This window comes from Scomber scombrus, chromosome 16, assembly GCF_963691925.1.
Source record: "Scomber scombrus chromosome 16, fScoSco1.1, whole genome shotgun sequence".
NCBI lineage: Eukaryota > Metazoa > Chordata > Actinopteri > Scombriformes > Scombridae > Scomber > Scomber scombrus.
The window spans coordinates 3,428,862-3,448,452 of record NC_084985.1 but is presented as its reverse complement, the minus strand read 5'-3'; the positions used below and the strand labels follow the sequence as shown (position 1 = coordinate 3,448,452).

Here is a 19,591-nt window from a genome sequence, read left to right as displayed (position 1 = left end):
TCTTGTTTTATTTGCAGTGTAGTTTGATATATTTCAGGTCAAACAGTACGATGAGTCTTTCTGTGCTGATCTGCATGAGAGGTTTCTTAAAGGGAAGTGAAACAATGTGTGAGTGAGTGACTGGTGGAGCAGAAAAGACATCTGACACAAACTCCTTAAAGGGGAAAATCCACTCTCACACAGTAACTGTGTCTAACTGTCTGCTGTTTTACTGACAGTTGTGTGGTCCCTGTCCTCTAATGTGATTGTTGTCTCCTAGGTGATGTCCGTCCCACCCTGACGGTGCTGCCCCCCTCCGGTGAGGAGCTGGACCAGGGCAAGGCCACGCTCATATGTCTGGCCAACAAGGGCTTCCCCTCAGACTGGAGTCTGGCCTGGAAGGTGGACGGCAGCAGCAGCAGCAGCTTGGAGCAGAGCAGGAGCCCCGCGGTGCTGCAGAAGGACGGCCTCTACAGCTGGAGCAGCACCCTGAGGCTCACTGCAGACCAGTGGAGGAAGGTGGGCTCTGTGACCTGTGAGGCCACCCAGGGCTCCCAGACTCCACTCTCAGAGACTTTGAGGAGAGACCAGTGTCCCCAGTCCTGATCTGACTTACTGGGACTCTGCTACTGGTTTTACTCTGCTACTGCTCTCACTCTGATCTCTGCTACTCTTGTTTTTTTCCTCTCTGTCTCTTTAAATGTTGCAGTAGTGATGTTTCTTGCTCAGTGATTTCAATATTTCAAGAAAATAAAGACGTGTTTATCCAATCATTGATTTTTGTAGTTTTTATTATCATCATTATTAGCTGTCAGTTTCACTTCACTGTAATTTAAAAAAAATATCAGAACAAATTGATTAATTTTGAACATTTATTTGACTCTGATATACAGAACTTTATATATTAGCCATATCAACAGACATGATGAAGAAAAAGGACAGATGTGGTGATGAGGCGTCTTCTGTCTCTACAGTTATTGACAGATAGAATTTGTATGTTTGTACTTTTGAGGCTGCATATGAACATTTAGCTAGAAATACACAAATAGTTTTAAAAAGGCAGGTTAATGAAGTTTGACTGAATGAGTGTAGCAAGCCACTAATATAATGTTGGAAGGTATGGTGCGCAGGTGGTTGAGTGGTTAGGGTGCATCCCACATACGCAGCGGATCCTGGTATCAATCCTGGCCAGAGGACCTTTTTTGAATGTCACACCCCCCTCTCTCTTCAATGATTGTCTGTCTCTCTACTGTTAATAAAGGTGTCTATGCCTGAAAAAAATCCTAAAAAAAATGTAAAATGGTGGAAGGTTAATTTGGACATCCAATTTGTTAATGACGCTTATGCATGTGTTGGTTATATGATTCCTTACATGACGAAGGCAAAAGGGAGATTGGATTGATGCTAGCTAATGCCCAAAGAGAAGCATTGAATGATGGGAATGTTAGTGCAAAAAGACATTGAGATGTTTAGGCAGTGTTTATCTATATAACAAAGTCTAACACTAAAAATAATTTTTCTTTCTTTTTAATTCAACAATATAATCTTTAAAACTAAGCTTACTTTGAATAACTAAAAGAATAATTATAGGATTATTGCTGTAATAAGTGATGTCTCTCATATCAAACCTCTGTTGTTTCTGGTCTGAGTGAAGCTGTTGAGTCAGATCAGTTCCTCTCCAGCTGAGGGAGGTTTTTGTACGATGTTGTATCACTGTGTGAACGGCCAGCTGTTACTCTGCTGACAATAATAAACTCCTGAATCTTCAGTCTGAACTCTACTGATGGTCAGAGTGAAATCAGTTCCAGATCCGCTTCCACTAAAACGATCTGAAACTCCAGACTGAAGGCTTGTAGTTGAGTAAATCAGGAGTTTAGGAACTTCTCCGGACTTCTGGAGATGCCAGTGAAGGTAGATACTCATACTTGAACTGGCTTTACATCTGATGGTGACAGTCTGTCCTGGAACAGCAGACTGAGGGCCAGGAGACTGAGTCAGGATGAATTCTCCTGATGAACCTGGAAAACATGAAAAAGAGGAGAAGGCTTATTGAGACAAATCCAGCTTGGAGAAAGATGATCAACATGAAAACAGAAGAGTATCATTTCTTTAACATGGAGAATAGATGGAAGAAGGTAAATGCTGCTTGTTTCAGTGTTTCTCCATCACAGCAGAACATCATTGTGGTGAACCTGGTTGCATCCTGAAGCCAAGTTTTCAGCAGAGAGTCTCACCCTGAACAAGGAGCCCCAGGGTGCCCAGCAGTAGAGTCAGTGACATCATCATTGTGCTGGCGGCGTGTCAGGGGCTCTGAAAGGTCTGGACAGCCACTGATCAACACTGGCCTCTTAACGGCTGGGAGCAGAGAGGCAGGACAGATATGCAAACATACAGAGTCAGTCAACTGGAGCTGTCCTCAACATATCATGCTGTTTCACCCAAAAAAGCTTTGACTATTTAAACAACTGGAGACATAATGGAGTATGAATGAAAGATAAATACATGAAGTACAGAACTGTATTTGGTTTCAATCAAGCAGGTACAGAAAGTTGATTCTGTTAAAGAAAATGTGTGTTTATTTATTTATTTTTTAAAAAACAGGCATTTAGAAAAAAGGCCCAAAATTAGAACGTCAACAACACTTTTGGGAGATTATCTGCTAAATCTACTAAAATCTATTGAATGTCTCTTGAGAGGAAGGGTCGGATAAAGGAGTTCATACCTGTAAATATGTTTAATAAGGATATGTATTATGTCTGTAGATGAGAACAATAGTTATTCTTCAATTTATTTTATCATGGGGATCTATTTTAATTTAAAAACTTCATTTTAATTGGGTAAAATCCTCAATTTACTTTTTTCTACACTTAATATGGAAGAGAGTGTAGACGTTTAAGTTGATGTATCACAGTAACGACTGAAAGAAGGGAGGATGAAGGTTTAGAGATGTATAATCAGATATCATCAAGCTAATTTTATGGAGGTATCAGTCTGAGCAGATGTCTGAGACGCTGATGCATTTTCTTCCTTCTTATTAAAGTTTTCAGATGTTTCTATTTGATCATCTTTTAAATCTACCATCAGTAATGTAGGAGTCTCTTCTGAGCTAATATTACTCTTTACCAACATGAGAAGTGTTTGATTGACTTTTGTTTCTTTCTATTTGTGATTTATTTATTTAGATCCATGTACCTCAAGCTAAGATGAAGATGATCATTCACACATTTATTTCTTCTTTGTAAACTGTTATAACTTCATTTTCATCTGTATTTCACATCCTTGCATCATTTATAAGAGGTCCACAATGTCATTGTCTTTTACACTGTCCTGAAAAAGTTCTCATGTCCCACCTGTATCAGAGCTGTTCACAAGTCATTTTTTACAAGTCCAAGTCAAGTCTCAAGTCTTTGAGCTAGAGTCCAAGTCAAGTCTCAAGTCTTTGAGGGTCAAGTCCAAGTCAAGTCTCAAGTCTCTGGTCAAGAGTCCGAGTCAAGTCTCAAGTCTCTCGCCAACACTAAATCAAATTCAAATTCTGACCTTAGAGCTGTACAATCCTTCATCCTGATCAGTTAGCCTTGCGAGCACCTGCCCATGTCTGCTTTTGTGGTGTTTTAACTGTCTGCTGTCACTGAAGTTTGTATGTATGTATCTGTTTGTATGTTGAGATGCCCTCTCCTGAAACTGTAACCAAATCTACCTTCGGCTATTACCTTGACCTAGACCTTGATATAGGACAGTATGAAAATGTATCAATTGTAGGTTCACTGTAGAGAATCTACTGCAATGTGATGTGAAGAAACATAGACTAAGAATTATTTCAATTCCATAACTGTATTTTCTTCAACCATAAAATAATTATTTTAACAATGTTGTAAAATACAACAAAATGAACAAAACATGAACATCACAGAAACACTGCAGTTTAACACTGTGGTACAAACAGATGTTCATTATTTTTTTCTCCAAGCTGCCTTTTATCTGCTGCTTAACACAACACACAGCAGGGAATGTGTGGGGATATTATAAAATATATATATATATATATATAAAATGACCATACTGTAGTTAACGCAACGTTGTGTTTTTTAATAATTAGTAGCGGAGCCACTAAGTTAGTGGCACTAAATAACGGAGTTGCGGTGGTTTCCTGTCTGAGCTTTCAAAATAAAACCTTTGCTATCGTGCGCTTCTTATTATTATTAACAAACAAATTTGGGGCTTGTCAATTACGGGAGAAATGACGGGAGGGCGGTGGGAGAGGGGTTCGAAATATGGGAGAACCAGGGAAAAACGGGAGTGTGAAGGCATTGTATCCAAACGTAATGATCTGAGGCACTCCTGCTGAACTTGTCGTACTCGCCATTGTCAATGTCTGATACTGAAGATGCGCGCTTCACACATGGCGCATGCGCGTGGCATGACGTTGGTGTTTACATCTAGCTCAGAGCCAGAGATCATACAAAAAGATGAATGACAGATAAATAATGAGAATAATAATAATAACATGAAATAAAAGTTGTTCGCGAGTCTCAAGCCTCGAGTCGAAGTCAAGTCTGAAGTCTTTTGAGGTCGAGTCCAAGTCGAGTCTGAAGTCACAGTTTAGTGAGACTTAAGTGCAACTCGAGTCAGAGTCGCGAGTCCGAGTCCCCAGCTCTGACCTGTATTGGTGACTTTTAAAAGGCCCACAATTCATTTAATAATTAAATTAAACACACATGTAATCACTTTTACAGATCTACACTGTGGACAACTTCAAAGAGCAGCTGAATGTGTGTGTGTGTGTTCAGTGAACTATATCAGTCTCTGCAGTAGCTTCCAGCTGCAGCAGTCAGTTCAGTTTCTGTTCAGTCTGACTGAGGGAGGTTTTTGTACAACGCTTTTTCACTGTGTGAACACATACTGACTGTTGGGATAGTGGAGACTCTGACAGTAATAAACTGCTGCATCTTCAGCCTGAACTCCACTGATGGTCAGAGTGAAGTCAGAGTTTGATCCACTGCCTGTAAAACGATCTGGAATCCCTGATGCTCGAGTGGTAGTAGTGTAAATGAGAAGTTTAGGAATTTCTCCATCTCTCTGTTGGTACCAGGCTAAGCAAGTACTATAAACATCCTGACTGACTCTACAGCTGATGGTTGCAGATCCTCCCCGAGCAGATCTCACTGCTGCTGGCTGAGTCAATGTGTACTGGCCTCTGGACTCTGAGGATACAGAGACAAAAACATAAAGCAGCATCATGGTTTTGTGGGCTTCATTTCAGAGGGACGGATGTTCATAGAGGAGAGGAGTTTGATTTTCTGGACTTTACCTGTGAAGCAGCAGCAGAGGAGAGTCCAGATGAGGACGGAGATCAAAGTCATGTTTTTGATGAGGAGGATTTCTGTGGCTTCTGTTGTCATGAAGGACAGCTGTCAGTCATCCAGTGTTCAACTCTCAGGACTATAAACTCTCCCAGAGCACTGGAGCAGAGAGGCAGGACAGATATGCAAACACACAGAGTCAGTCAACTGGAGCTGTCCTCAACATATCATGCTGTTTCCCCCAAAAAAGCTTTGACTATTTAAACAATTGGAGACATAATGGAGTATGAATGAAAGATGAAAACATGAGGCATAGAACTGTATTTGGCTTCAATCAAGCAGGTACAGAAAGTTGATTCTGTTAAAGAAAATGTGTGTTTATTTATTTATTTTTTTTAAAACAGGCATTTAGAAAAAAGGCCCAAAATGAGAACGTCAACAACACTTTTGGGAGATTATCTGCTAAATCTACTAAAATCTATTGAATGTCTCTTGAGAGGAAGGGTCGGATAAAGGAGTTCATACCTGTAAATATATTTAATAAGGATATGTATTATGTCTGTAGATGAGAACAATAGATTTTCTTTAATTTAGTTTATTAAGAGGATCTATTTTAATTTAAAAACTTCATTTTAATTGGGTAAAATGTTAAATTTACTTCTTTCTACACTTAAGATGGTAGAGAGTGTCGACATTTAAATTGCTGTATCACAGTAAGAACTGAAAGAAGGGAGGATGAAGGTTTAGAGATGTATAATCAGATATCATCAAGCTAATTTTATGGAGGTATCAGTCTGAGCAGATGTCTGAGACGCTGATGCATTTTCTTCCTTCTTATTAAAGTTTTCAGATGTTTCTATTTCATCATCTTTTAAATCTACCATCAGTAATGTAGGAGTCTCTTCTGAGCTAATATCACTTTTTTATCAACATGTGAAGTGTTTGATTGACTTTTGTTTCTTTCTATTTGTGATTTATTTATTTAGATCCATGTACCTCAAGCTAAGATGAAGATGATCATTCACACATTTATTTCTTCTTTGTAAACTGTTATAACTTCATTTTCATCTGTATTTCACATCCCTGCATCATTTATAAGAGGTCCACAGTGTCATTGTCTTTAACACTGTCCTGAAAAAGTTCTCATGTCCCACCTGTATTGGTGACTTTTAAAGGCCCACAATTCATTTAATAATTAAATTAAACACACATGTAATCACTTTTACAGATCTACACTGTGGACCACTTCAAGGAGCAGCTAAATGTGTGTGTGTGTTCAGTGAACTGTATCAGTCTCTGCAGTAGCTTCCAGCTGCAGCAGTCAGTTCAGTTTCTGTTCAGTCTGACTGAGGGAGGTTTTTGTACGACGCTTTTTCACTGTGTGAACACATACTGACTGTTAGCATTGTGATAACTCTGACAGTAATAAACTGCTGCATCTTCAGCCTGAACTCCACTGATGGTCAGAGTGAAGTCAGAGTTTGATCCACTGCCTGTAAAACGACCTGGAATCCCTGATGCTCGAGTGGTAGCATAGGTAATGAACAGTTTAGGAGTTTCTCCATCTCTCTGTTGGTACCAGGCTAAACAGTTTGAACCATGAACATTCTGACTGGCTCTACAGCTGATGGTTGCAGATCCTCCCAGAGCAGATCTCACTGCTGCAGGCTGAGTCAATGTGTACTGACCTCTGGACTCTGAGGATACAGAGACAAAAACATAAAGCAGCATCATGGTTTTGTGGGCTTCATTTCAGAGGGACGGATGTTCATAGAGGAGAGGAGTTTGATTCTCTGGACTTTACCTGTGAAGCAGCAGCAGAGGAGAGTCCAGATGAGGACGGAGATCAAAGTCATGTTTTTGATGAGGAGGATTTCTGTGGCTTCTGTTGTCATGAAGGACAGCTGTCAGTCATCCAGTGTTCAACTCTCAGGACTATAAACTCTCCCAGAGCACTGGAGCATGGTGCTGCTGATGCAAAGTGGCTCTCTATGGAAATGCTCTGACTGATTTACAGAATCATCACGTTTTCAAGTGTAAAATTTTTTGCTTGCTGTAATGTTGATACCATCTGTAAATGATACAGATCTATTCATCAAATAATGTGTCCAAACATATTGTTACACTAATATTTGCTGTCACATGTTACTGTGTTAAATGAGTCTTCAAAAACTGAATTTGTCTCTAGAGAATTTCAGATGGATTTTATCATTTCATGTCACTATTACATACTCCCCCCTGCTGGATAGGATTGGTATTGTATGAATTTCCTTTTATAATGTTCTGTGTTTTCTCCTATGTCCTGATCCAGTCTGATTGAGGAAGGACTGATTTAGAGGGGGAGAACTTTGGCTCATGCTTTCCTCCACTTCCCAGCACTGGCAGCGGCAGTTTGTGTTGTTTTTACCATGTTTTAGTTATTTACCTTTGTTAGTATTCTGTCTGTTTTGTGGGTCTGGTAGTCCTGTTTTCTGAGTTTTAGTGTCCTTGTGGATTTAGGTTGGAGGGGAGAGCCCAGATCATTTGACCCTTTGTGGAATGGTCTGTGTGTCTTTTTTTATTGTTCAGTTTGGCCGACCCATTAGTTTTTCACAAGTTGTTGGTTATTTTCTTAATAAATTGGTTGAATGTTTGACACTTTTGACTTTTTCATTATGTGTGGCCTTCTTTATAATGACCTCCTTTAGAGGGTCATAACAGTCATCATTTTACAGACAAATGATGGTATTTTTTTTAAAGGATTGAAAACAAGAGAAAACTAGCTGACTGGATAAAACACAATGCTGAATGCTGTCTGAACTAATGAGGGAAAGGGGAACAGGTGACTGGACACAAATGCAGGCTGGGAGTTATTGGCTGGGAAAGACACTGGGAGCAGAGCAGGGCTGATGAACATGATGCAGGGCAGGTGTGCAGGGAAAGTGTGGAGGGAAAAGCTGAACAGAGACAGACACACTCACAACAAACACAGACAGACTGGAAGACAGAAAAAAGACCAACTAATAAAGTCTGCTAAAGTAATACTTCAGTCTTTCTAAAAAAGTCCAACTCAAAATAAGCCCTCTCCCACACAGTGGAGCCTTCACTAAAAAAGTCTGAGGACATCTGTTGGAAAATAGTAAGGAAGGAAAGTAAAGACACTGAACCAACCATGACAATCTACTGAGATGTTTCATCCTCATGTAACGAGTTAATGCCATAATATCACTGGTTTAATGTCATGTTGTATTAGTATGATTCATTTTGTGACTGCAGTCTGTCTGTTGTGATGGTTCAGTGGTGATAAATGTGTAGATCAGCAGAAATAATTCACAGTCTGAAAGTTGTGACTGTGTTTGTATTAATGAGAACAATCATGAAAAATAATTATGAATATTATCTATAATATGTTATAGGATCATATCTGTGTGTGTGTTCAGTGAACTGTATCAGTCTCTGCAGTAGCTTCCAGCTGCAGCAGTCGGTTCAGTTTCTGTTCAGTCTGACTGAGGGAGGTTTTTGTACGACGCTTTTTCACTGTGTGTACACCCACTGATAGTTGGGATAGTGATAACTCTTGCAGTAATAAACTGCTGCATCTTCAGCCTGAACTCCACTGATGGTCAGAGTGAAGTCAGAGTTTGATCCACTGCCTGTAAAACGACCTGGAATGCCTGATACTCGAGTGGTAGCATAAGTTATGAGCGGTTTAGGAGTTTCTCCATCTCTCTGTTGGTACCAGTGTAACCAGTACCCCTTATAAACATTCTGACTGACCCTACAGCTGATGGTTGCAGATCCTCCCAGAGTAGATCTCACTGCTGCAGACTGAGTCAATGTGTACTGGCCTCTGGACTCTGAGGATACAGAGACAAAAACATAAAGCAGCATCATGGTTTTGTGGGCTTCATTTCAGAGGGACGGATGTTCATAGAGGAGAGGAGTTTGATTCTCTGGACTTTACCTGTGAAGCAGCAGCAGAGGAGAGTCCAGATGAGGACGGAGATCAAAGTCATGTTTTTGATGAGGAGGATTTCTGTGGCTTCTGTTGTCATGAAGGACAGCTGTCAGTCATCCAGTGTTTAACTCTCAGGACTATAAACTCTCCCAGAGCACTGGAGCATGGTGCTGCTGATGCAAAGTGGCTCTCTATGGAAATGCTCTGACTGACTCCAACAGGGACTTGGATTACTCTGATGATGCTGTTTAATCAATGGATCAATCAATTGATCTGAATATGCATTGTTGATAAACATGCTCACTTTAAGAAAGTAAGAGTAAAAGCTCGATGTAGCACATGATTTACGGCTGACTTAGCTGAGCTTTTTATATCTAGAAACAGAGCTTGGGCTCAAGCTAGGCGGTTCAAAACCCCCTCCCACTTCTTTTCAGATAACTTAGGAATCGCTATACTGCTACACTAAAAAATGGTAAATATGGCTACTACTTACACTCTTTCACCAGCTCCTGTCATGATCCAAGTACATTTTGAAAAGAAAAATAACAGCTCCTTTCCAACTCACATTGTTGACACAGTTTAATATTGTACTTCAACCAGTCCTTAGTCATCCTTTGAACATCTGAAACCCTCATTTGATTCACTTCAACTTCATTAACATAGAAATAAGTTAGTGATAAACACAGACAAAACTACATGGATGCTGTTCACTAAGAATACTCTCTCTGAATCCCGCAATATTGTTTCTGCTAATGTCACATGCATAGAGAAAGTGCCCCAGTATAAATATCTTGTCATCTGGCTGGACAATTATCTCAATTTTAAACGTCACATTAACACACTTATTGGTAAACTGAGAACAATACTTGGTTTTTCGTATAGAAATAAAAATAGCTTCCCTATTCTCCACAGAAAAATAATGGTCAAATCACTATTTTTATCTGTTTTGGATTATAGGGATGTAATTTATGGTAAAGCAGCTGTTTCTACATTGAATTCACTGGATGCTGTGTACCACTCAGCCTGAAGGTTTATACCTAACAATCCCTACAGTACCCACTGCTGTACTCTTTACCAAAATAAACATTATATATGAAGCTTTACTACAGGTATTCACCCTGTAGTCACATGATATTGGTACTCGATCACAGAATAGGGTTGTTGCGCTATTAGTTAGAACCATTACAGCTGTTCAAAGGCCTTATCTCAGACCTTGTCTTTATTGACTGCAAATGTTTTTTACCTTTACTGTATTTTTATCTTATCTACTTGCATTCATTCATTATTATATTTTCTTTTATTTAGCTACCTGATATTGTTCATGCGTTGTTGTTGGTCTCGACACTGTTGTAAAAGAAGATCCCTCCTCAGTGGTCTTTTGAGGTAAAATAAAGGATAATGAAATAAATAAATATTGATTAGGGTGTGTTGGTGATTCATTGAATGCTGTTTAGGCTTCATGTGAATTGACAGCTTTTTTTAAGAATGTAATTTATTATATTTAAATGTATTACCACAAAAAAAATCAATAGAATTTAAAATTAATATCTATTAAACAAAGTGACACAATCATGAAATTTGCAGCACTTGCACATTGCAGTTTTAAAATTATCTTTAAAATGTTACAAACAAGAGTCTAATTTTAATGAGTTTGTTTGTGTCAAAGTCAGAGAGCCGTGTCTCTCTACAGTGAGAGGTTTTTGTACGACGACTCAATGAGTTTGTATCACTGTGGTCGACTTTTGGTGGAGGAACCAGACTGGATGTTGGAAGTAAGTCAAATGTTTATATTATTTATCATTTCAGGAGTTATTTTATCTTCATGATTTTGTTTTTTCATGTTCACTGTCATATAAAACTATTTTTGTTAAGTAATTTGCACTTAGAGACAAAGACCACTTTTGCATTTAAAACTCAAAAACTTATTGTAAAGAAATTGAGACATTAATTCAGAAAATCAAACATCATTTAACATTTTAATGGTGAAGCTGCATTTTGAGAGCTTGTAGTTTTAGTTCAGTGTGTCAAAGTCAGAGAGCCGTGTCTCTCTACAGTGAGAGGTTTTTGTACGATGACTCAATGAGTTTGTATCATTGTGGTTGACTTTTGGTGGAGGAACCAGACTGGATGTTGGAAGTAAGTTTCTGTTCAAATACTAAATATAATATTGTAAAGTTGTGTCTAAAATTAAGTGTCTGAATGCTTACAATAGATAAAAATATCATTTTTACTAACGGCACTTTTAATATTGATGTTTGTATTTCTCCTCCTTTATCATGGAGGATAACTCAGAGCAGCTTCACTAAACTTTTCTATTCATATTCCCGTCATACTGAAATTTAATAACTTGACGTGTAGAAAAGATGAAAATTTAGATTCATTTAAAAATCATTATCTAAGAGTCATTTTTAATTCTAAGATTACGATTTTTACTCTCAGTTCAAAAATAATTTGTTCAAATAAAATTGAGTAGAGTGATGATAAAAATGGTGTTGAAAATGTGCAAAATGTACGATCTCTACATTGGTAAATTTAGTTTGAAGTCATTTGAACAGTTTGCTAAGTGATGTTTGAAATCAGCTGGTGGTCAGTTCATCTTCTATGTTTGGTGATGTTTCCAGTGAGTGTTGTAATGTAACGCTTTGTTAAAATGTTTGATGATTTTGAGAAGAAAGTTACGACATGTTCTTGTTTTATTTGCAGTGTAGTTTGATGTATTTCAGGTCAAACAGTATGATGAGTCTTTCTGTGCTGATCTGCATGAGAGGTTTCTTAAAGGGAAGTGAAACAATGTGTGAGTGAGTGACTGGTGGAGCAGAAAAGACAAAACTCCTTAAAGGGGAAAATCCACTCTCACACAGTAACAGTGTCTAACTGTCTGCTGTTTTACTGACAGTTGTGTGGTCCCTGTCCTCTAATGTGATTGGTGTCTCCTAGGTGATGCCCATCCCACCCTGACGGTGCTGCCCCCCTCCAGTGAGGAGCTGGACCAGGGCAAGGCCACGCTCATATGTCTGGCCAACAAGGGCTTCCCCTCAGACTGGAGTCTGGCCTGGAAGGTGGACGGCAGCAGCAGCAGCTTGGAGCAGAGCAGGAGCCCCGCGGTGCTGCAGAAGGATGGCCTCTACAGCTGGAGCAGCACCCTGAGGCTCACTGCAGACCAGTGGAGGAAGGTGGGCTCTGTGACCTGTGAGGCCACCGAGGGCTGTAAGGCTCTGTCAGAGACACTGAGGAGAGACCAGTGTCCCCAGTCCTGATCTGACACACTGGGACTCTGCTACTGGTTTTACTCTGCTACTGCTCTCACTCTGATGTCTTTAAATGTCTCTTTCTCTTTTTGTCTATTTCTCTCTTCACAATCTTCACATTTCTCAAGTGTCTTTCTTTTTTTGCTTCAATAATGCTGATATTCTCTGTATGTTAAAACAATAAAGACATTAATCAAATCATTTGTCTCAATGCATTATTGACAGAATGTGTATGTTTGTACTTTTGTACTTTTGAGGCTGCATATGAACATTTAGCTAGAAATACACAAATAGTTTTAAAAAGGCAGGTTAATGAAGTTTGGCTAAATCAGTGTAGCAAGCAACTAATAAAATGTTGGAAGGTATGGTGTGCAGGTGGTTGAGTGGTTAGGGTGCATGCCGCATACGCAGCGGACCCTTGTACGAATCCTGGCCGGAAGACCTTTGTCCAGAACTCAGCTGCCAGGGTGGCAGCACATCACCCCCATCCTCACGAAACTCCACTGGCTGCCAATCAAACAACGCATCAGCTACAAAATCCTCCTCCTCACCTACAAATCACTTCACTCACTGGCACCCAAGTACATCACTGACCTCCTCCACCCGTACACCCAGTCACGGTCCCTGCGCTCCACCAGCAAGGACTTACTCTCCACTCCCCGCACCAGACTCAAGACCTTTGGTGACAGGGCTTTCTGTGCAATTGCCCCTACCCTTTGGAACACCCTGCCCCCTCCTATCCGTTCCGCCACTTCTCTGACACAGTTCCAAAAGCACCTCAAAACACACCTCTTCTCTCTTGCCTACCCTCCCTAAACCCCCACCCTGCCCCTACCCCCCTACTCCCACTCTTGTAAAGCGACCTTGGGTATCTTGAAAGGCGCTATATAAATTGAAGTTATTATTATTATTATTATTGAATGTCACATCCCTCTCTCTCTTCCATGATTTTCTGTCTCTACTGTTAATAAAGGTGTCTATGCCTGAAAAAAATCCTTACAAAAAAAAAAAAAAAATGTTGGAAGGTTAATTTGGACATCCAATTTGTTATTGATGCTTATGCGTGTGTTGGATACATAATATCTTACATGACGAAGGGCAAAAAGGGAGATTGGATTGTTGCTAGCTAATGCCTAAAGAGAAGCATTAAATGATGGGAATGTTAGTGCAAAAAGGCATTGAGATGTTTAGGCAGTGTTTATCTACATAACAAAGTCTAACACTAAAATATACATCTTTTTTTTAATCAACAATATAATCTTTAAAACTATGCTTACTTTGAATAACTAAAAGAATGATTATAGGATTATTGCTGTATTAAGTGATGTCTTTCATATCAAACCTCTGTTGTTTCTGGTCTGAGTGAAGCTGTTGAGTGAGATCAGTTCCTCTCCAGCTGAGGGAGGTTTTTGTACGATGTTGTATCACTGTGTGAACGGGGAGCTGTTACTCTGCTAACAATAATAAACTCCTGAATCTTCAGTCTGAACTGTACTGATGGTCAAAGTGAAATCAGTCCCAGATCCACTTCCACTAAAACGATCTGAAACTCCAGACTGACGGCTTGTAGTTGAATAAATCAGGAGTTTAGGGGCTTCTCCAGACTTCTGAAGATACCAGTGGAGCCTGCTAGTACTAACACTTGAACTGGCTTTACATCTGATGGAGACAGTCAGTCCCCGAGCAACAGCGTGAGATCCAGGAGACTGAGTCATGATGATTTCTCCTGATGAACCTGGAAACCATGAAAAAGAGGAGAAGGCTTATTGAGACAAATCCAGCTTGGAGAAAGATGATCAACATGAAAACAGAAGAGTATCATTTCTTTAACACGGAGAATAGATGGAAGAAGGTAAATGCTGCTTGTTTCAGTGTTTCTCCATCACAGCAGAACATCATTGTGGTGAACCTGGTTGCATCCTGAAGCCAAGTTTTCAGCAGAGAGTCTCACCCTGAACAAGGAGCCCCAGGGTGCCCAGCAGTAGAGTCAGTGACATCATCATTGTGCTGGCGGCGTGTCAGTGGCTCTGAAAGGTCTGGACAGCCACTGATCAACACTGGCCTCTTAACGGCTGGGAGCAGAGAGGCAGGACAGATATGCAAACACACAGAGTCAGTCAACTGGAGCTGTCCTCAACATATCATGCTGTTTCCCCCAAAAAAGCTTTGACTATTTAAACAATTGGAAACATAATGGAGTATGAATGAAAGATGAAAACATGAGGCACAGAACTGTATTTGGCTTCAATCAAGCAGGTAGAGAAAGTTAATTCTTTTTTGAGAAAACGTGTGTTTGGCTTTAAAAAAAAATGTAAACAGGCATTTAGAAAAAAAGGTCCAAAATGAGAATGTCAAGAACACTTCTAGGAGATTATCTGCTAAATCTACTAAAATCTATTGAATGTCTCTTGAGAGGAAGGGTCGGATAAAGGAGTTCATACCTGTAAATATATTTAATAAGGATATTGAATAATAATTAATTTAGTTTATTAAGGGGATCTATTTTCATTTAAAAACTTCATTTTAATTGGGTAAAATGTTAAATTTACTTCTTTCTGCCCTTAAGATGGAAGAGAGTGTAGACATTTAAGTTGCCGTATCACAGTAAGGACTGAAAAAAGGGAGGATGAAGGTTTAGAGATGTATAATCAGATATCATCAAGCTAATTTTATGGAGGTATCAGTCTGAGCAGATGTCTGAGACGTTGATGCATTTTCTTCCTTCTCAATAAAGTTTTCAGATGTTTCTATTTCATCATCTTTTAAATCTACCATCAGTAATGTAGGAGTCCCTTCTGAACTGATATTACTCTTAACCAACATGTGAAGTGTTTGATTGACTTCTGTTTCTTTCTAATTGTGATTTGTTATTTAACTTAGATCCATGTACCTCAAGCTAAGATAAAGATGATCATTCACACATTTATTTATTCTTTGTAATCTGATATAACCCATTTTCATCTGTATTTCACATCCCTGCATCATTTATAAGAGGTCCAGAGTGTCATTAATAATTAAATTAAACACACATGTAATCACTTTTACAGATCTACACTGTGGACAACTTCAAGGAGCAGCTAAATGTGTGTGTGTTCAGTGAACTGTATCAGTCTCTGCAGTAGCTTCCAGCTGCAGCAGTCGGTTCAGTTTCTATTCAGTCTGACTGAGGGAGGTTTTTGTACGACGCTTTTTCACTGTGTGAACACATACTGACTGGTGGCATGGAAACTCTGACAATAATAAACTGCTGCATCTTCAGCCTGAACTCCACTGATGGTCAGAGTGAAGTCAGAGTTTGATCCACTGCCTGTAAAACGACCTGGAATCCCTGATGCTAGAGTGGTAGCAGTGTAAATGAGCAGTTTAGGAGTTTGTCCATCTCTCTGTTGGTACCAGTGTAAGTAGGTCCCACCATGAACATTCTGACTGACTCTACAGCTGATGGTTGCAGATCCTCCCAGAGTAGATCTCACTGCTGCAGGCTGAGTCACTGTGTACTGGCCTCTGGACTCTGAGGATACAGAGACAAAAACATAAAGCAGCATCATGGTTTTGTGGGCTTCATTTCAGAGGGACGGATGTTCATAGAGGAGAGGAGTTTGATTCTCTGGACTTTACCTGTGAAGCAGCAACAGAGGAGAATCCAGATGAGGACGGAGATCAAAGTCATGTTTTTGATGAGGAGGATTTCTGTGGCTTCTGTTGTCATGAAGGACAGCTGTCAGTCATCCAGTGTTCAACTCTCAGGACTATAAACTCTCCCAGAGCACTGGAGCATGGTGCTGCTGATGCAAAGTGGCTCTCTATGGAAATGCTCTGACTGAATTACCGAATCAGCACATTTTCAAGTGTTATTTGTTGCTTGCTGTAATGATGATACCGTCTGTAAATGATAAAGATCTATTCATCAAATAATGTGTCCAAACATATTGTTACCCTAATATCTGCTGTCACATGTTACGTGTTAAATGAGTCTTCAGACACTGAGTTTGTCTCTAGAGAATTTCAGAAGGATTTTATCATTTAATGTCACTATTACATACTCCCCCTGCTGGATAGGATGGGTATTGCATTAATTTACTTTTATAATGTTCTGTGTTTTCTCCTAAGTCCTGATCCAGTCTGATTGAGGAAGGACTGATTTAGAGGGGGAGAACTTTGGCTCATGCTCTCTTCCACTTCCCAGCACTGGCAGCAGCAGTTTGTGTTTTTTTAACCATGATTTAGTTCTTTACATTTGTTAGTTTTCTGGCTGTTTGGTGGGTCTGGTAGTCCTGTTTTCTGAGTTTTAGTGTCTTTGTGGATTTATGTTGGAGGGGAGAGCCCAGATCCTTTGACCCTTTGTGGACTGGTCTGTGTGTCTTTTTCTTTTTGTTCAGTTTGGCCGACCCATCAGTTTTTGTTATAAGTTGTTGGTTACTTTCTTAATAAATTGGTTGAATGTTTGACACTTTTGACTTTTGCATTATGTTTGGCCTTCTTTATAATGACCTCCTTTAGAGGGTCATAACAGTCATCATTTTACACACACATTTTTGTATTTTTTTAAAGGATTGAAAAGGAGAGAAAACTAGCTGACTGGATAAAACACAATGCTGAATGCTGTCTGAACTAATGAGGGAATGGGGAACAGGTGACTAGACACAAGTGCAGACTGGGAGTGATTGGCTGGGAAAGACACTGGGAGCAGAGCAGGGCTGATGAACATGATTCAGGGCAGGTGTGCAGGGAAAGTGTGGAGGGAAAAGCTGAACAGAGACAGACACACTCACAACAAACACAGACTGGAAGACAGAGAAAAGACCAACTAATAAAGTCTGCTAAAGTAATACTTCAGTCTTTCTAAAAAAGTCCAACTCAAAATAAACCCTCTCCCACACAGTGCAGCCTTCACTAAAAAAGTCTGAGGACATCTGTTGGAAAATAGTAAGGAAGGAAAGTAAAGACACTGAACCAACCATGACAATCTACTGAGATGTCTCATCCTCATGTCACCAGTTAATGCCATAATATCACTGGTTTAATGTCAAATTGTATTAGTAGGATTCATTTTGTGAGTGCAGTGTGTCTGTTTTGATGGTTCAGTGGTGATAAATGTGTAGATCAGCAGAAACAAACCCACATAAAAAAGTCACAGTCTGAAAGTTGTGACTGTGCTGTATCAAAGAGAACAATAATGAAAAATAATTATGAATATTATCTATAATATGTTATAGGATCATATCTGTGTGTGTGTTCAGTGAACTGTATCAGTCTCTGCAGTAGCTTCCAGCTGCAGCAGTCAGTTCAGTTTCTGTTCAGTCTGACTGAGGGAGGTTTTTGTACGACGCTTTTTCACTGTGTGAACACAGTCTGACTGTTGAGCCAGTGATAACTCTGACAGTAATAAACTGCTGCATCTTCAGCCTGAACTCCACTGATGGTCAGAGTGAAGTCGGAGTTTGATCCACTGCCTGTAAAACGACCTGGAATCCCTGATGCTAGAGTGGTAGCATAGGTAATGAACAGTTTAGGAGATTGTCCATCTCTCTGTTGGTACCAGAATAAGCGGTTGCTACTATAAACATTCTGACTGGTCCTACAGCTGATGGTTGCAGATCCTCCCAGAGTAGATCTCACTGCTGCAGGCTGAGTCACTGTGATCTGGCCTCTGGACTCTGAAGATACAGAGACAAAAACATAAAGCAGCATCATGGTTTTGTGGGCTTCATTTCAGAGGGACGGATGTTCATAGAGGAGAGAAGTTTGATTCTCTGGACTTTACCTGTGAAGCAGCAGCAGAGGAGTGTCCAGATGAGGACGGAGATCAAAGTCATGTTTTTGATGAGGAGGATTTCTGTGGCTTCTGTTGTCATGAAGGACAGCTGTCAGTCATCCAGTGTTCAACTCTCAGGACTATAAACTCTCCCAGAGCACTGGAGCATGGTGCTGCTGATGCAAAGTGGCTCTCTATGGAAATGTTCTGACTGATTATCAGAATCATCACGTTTTCAATGTTTTATTTATATTGCTTGCTGAAATGTTGATACCGTCTGTAAATGATAAAGATCTATTCATCAAATAATGTGTCCAAACATATTGTTACACTAATATCTGCTGTCACATGTTACGTGTTAAATGAGTCTTCAAACACTGAATTTGTCTCTAGAGAATTTCAGAAGGATTTTATCATTTATTGTCACTATTACATACTCCCCCCCGTGCTGGATAAGATTGGTATTGCATGAATCTCCTTTTATAATGTTCTGTGTTTTCTCTTAAGTCCTGATCCAGTCTGATTGTGTAAGGATCGATATAGAGGGGCTAAATTTGGCTCATGCTCTCTTCCACTTCTCAGCATTGGCAGCAGCAGTTTGTGTTTTTTTAACCATGTTTTAGTTCTTTACCTTTGTTAGTTTTCTGTTTGTTTGGTGGGTCTGGTAGTCCTGTTTTCTGAATTTTATTGTGTTTGTGGATTTATGTTAGAGGGGAGAGCCCATATCCTTTGACCCTTTGTGGAATGGTCTGTGTCTTTTTCTTTTTGTTCAGTTTGGCCAACCCATCAGTTTTTGTTATAAGTTGTTGGTTACTTTCTTAATAAATTGGTTGAATGTTTCACAGTTTTGACTTCTGCATTATGTTTGGCCTTCTTTGTAAAGAGCTCCTTTAGAGGGTTATAACAGTCATCATTTTACACACACATTTTTGTATTTTTTTAAAGGATTGAAAAGGAGAGAAAACTAGCTGACTGGATAAAACACAATGCTGAATGCTGTCTGAACTAATGAGGGAAAGGGGAACAGGTGACTAGACACAAGTGCAGGCTGGGAGTGATTAGCTTGGAAAAACACTGGGAGCAGAGCAGGGCTGATGAACATGATGCAGGGCAGGTGTGCAGGGAAAGTGTGGAGGGAATAGCTGAACAGAGACAGACACACTCACAACACACACAGACAGACTGGAAGACAGAGAAAAGACCAACTAATAAAGTCAGCTAATGTAATACTTCAGTCTTTCTAAAAAGTCCAACTCAAAATAAGGCCTCTCCCACACAGTCCAGCCTTCACTAAAAAAGTCTGAGGACATCTGTTGGAAAATAGTAACGGAGGAAAGTAAAGACACTAACCAACCATGACAATCTACTGAGA

General features: G+C 39.7%; 7 gene segments (V, D, J or C); 1 reads left to right on the top strand and 6 right to left on the bottom strand.

Annotated features, from left to right (window-relative positions):
- The first annotated feature begins 50 nt into the window (after nt 1-50).
- Nucleotides 51-749, top strand: LOC133996824 (Ig kappa-b4 chain C region-like). The segment is given in 2 exon segments: nt 51-108; nt 260-749. Coding segments are annotated over 2 exon segments (384 nt in total).
- A 940-nt stretch (nt 750-1,689) lies between these two features.
- Nucleotides 1,690-2,265, bottom strand: LOC133996952 (immunoglobulin kappa variable 1-39-like). The segment is given in 2 exon segments: nt 1,690-1,997; nt 2,214-2,265. Coding segments are annotated over 2 exon segments (360 nt in total).
- A 2,595-nt stretch (nt 2,266-4,860) lies between these two features.
- Nucleotides 4,861-5,339, bottom strand: LOC133996823 (Ig kappa chain V region 3381-like). The segment is given in 2 exon segments: nt 4,861-5,180; nt 5,288-5,339. Coding segments are annotated over 2 exon segments (372 nt in total).
- A 1,314-nt stretch (nt 5,340-6,653) lies between these two features.
- LOC133996821 (Ig kappa chain V region 3381-like) lies at nt 6,654-7,135 on the bottom strand. The segment is given in 2 exon segments: nt 6,654-6,976; nt 7,084-7,135. Coding segments are annotated over 2 exon segments (375 nt in total).
- A 1,657-nt stretch (nt 7,136-8,792) lies between these two features.
- Nucleotides 8,793-9,274, bottom strand: LOC133996820 (Ig kappa chain V region K-25-like). The segment is given in 2 exon segments: nt 8,793-9,115; nt 9,223-9,274. Coding segments are annotated over 2 exon segments (375 nt in total).
- A 6,381-nt stretch (nt 9,275-15,655) lies between these two features.
- On the bottom strand, nt 15,656-16,171 carry LOC133996819 (Ig kappa chain V region K-25-like). The segment is given in 2 exon segments: nt 15,656-15,975; nt 16,083-16,171. Coding segments are annotated over 2 exon segments (372 nt in total).
- A 1,627-nt stretch (nt 16,172-17,798) lies between these two features.
- On the bottom strand, nt 17,799-18,280 carry LOC133996818 (Ig kappa chain V region 3381-like). The segment is given in 2 exon segments: nt 17,799-18,121; nt 18,229-18,280. Coding segments are annotated over 2 exon segments (375 nt in total).
- Nucleotides 18,281-19,591: the final 1,311 nt, after the last annotated feature.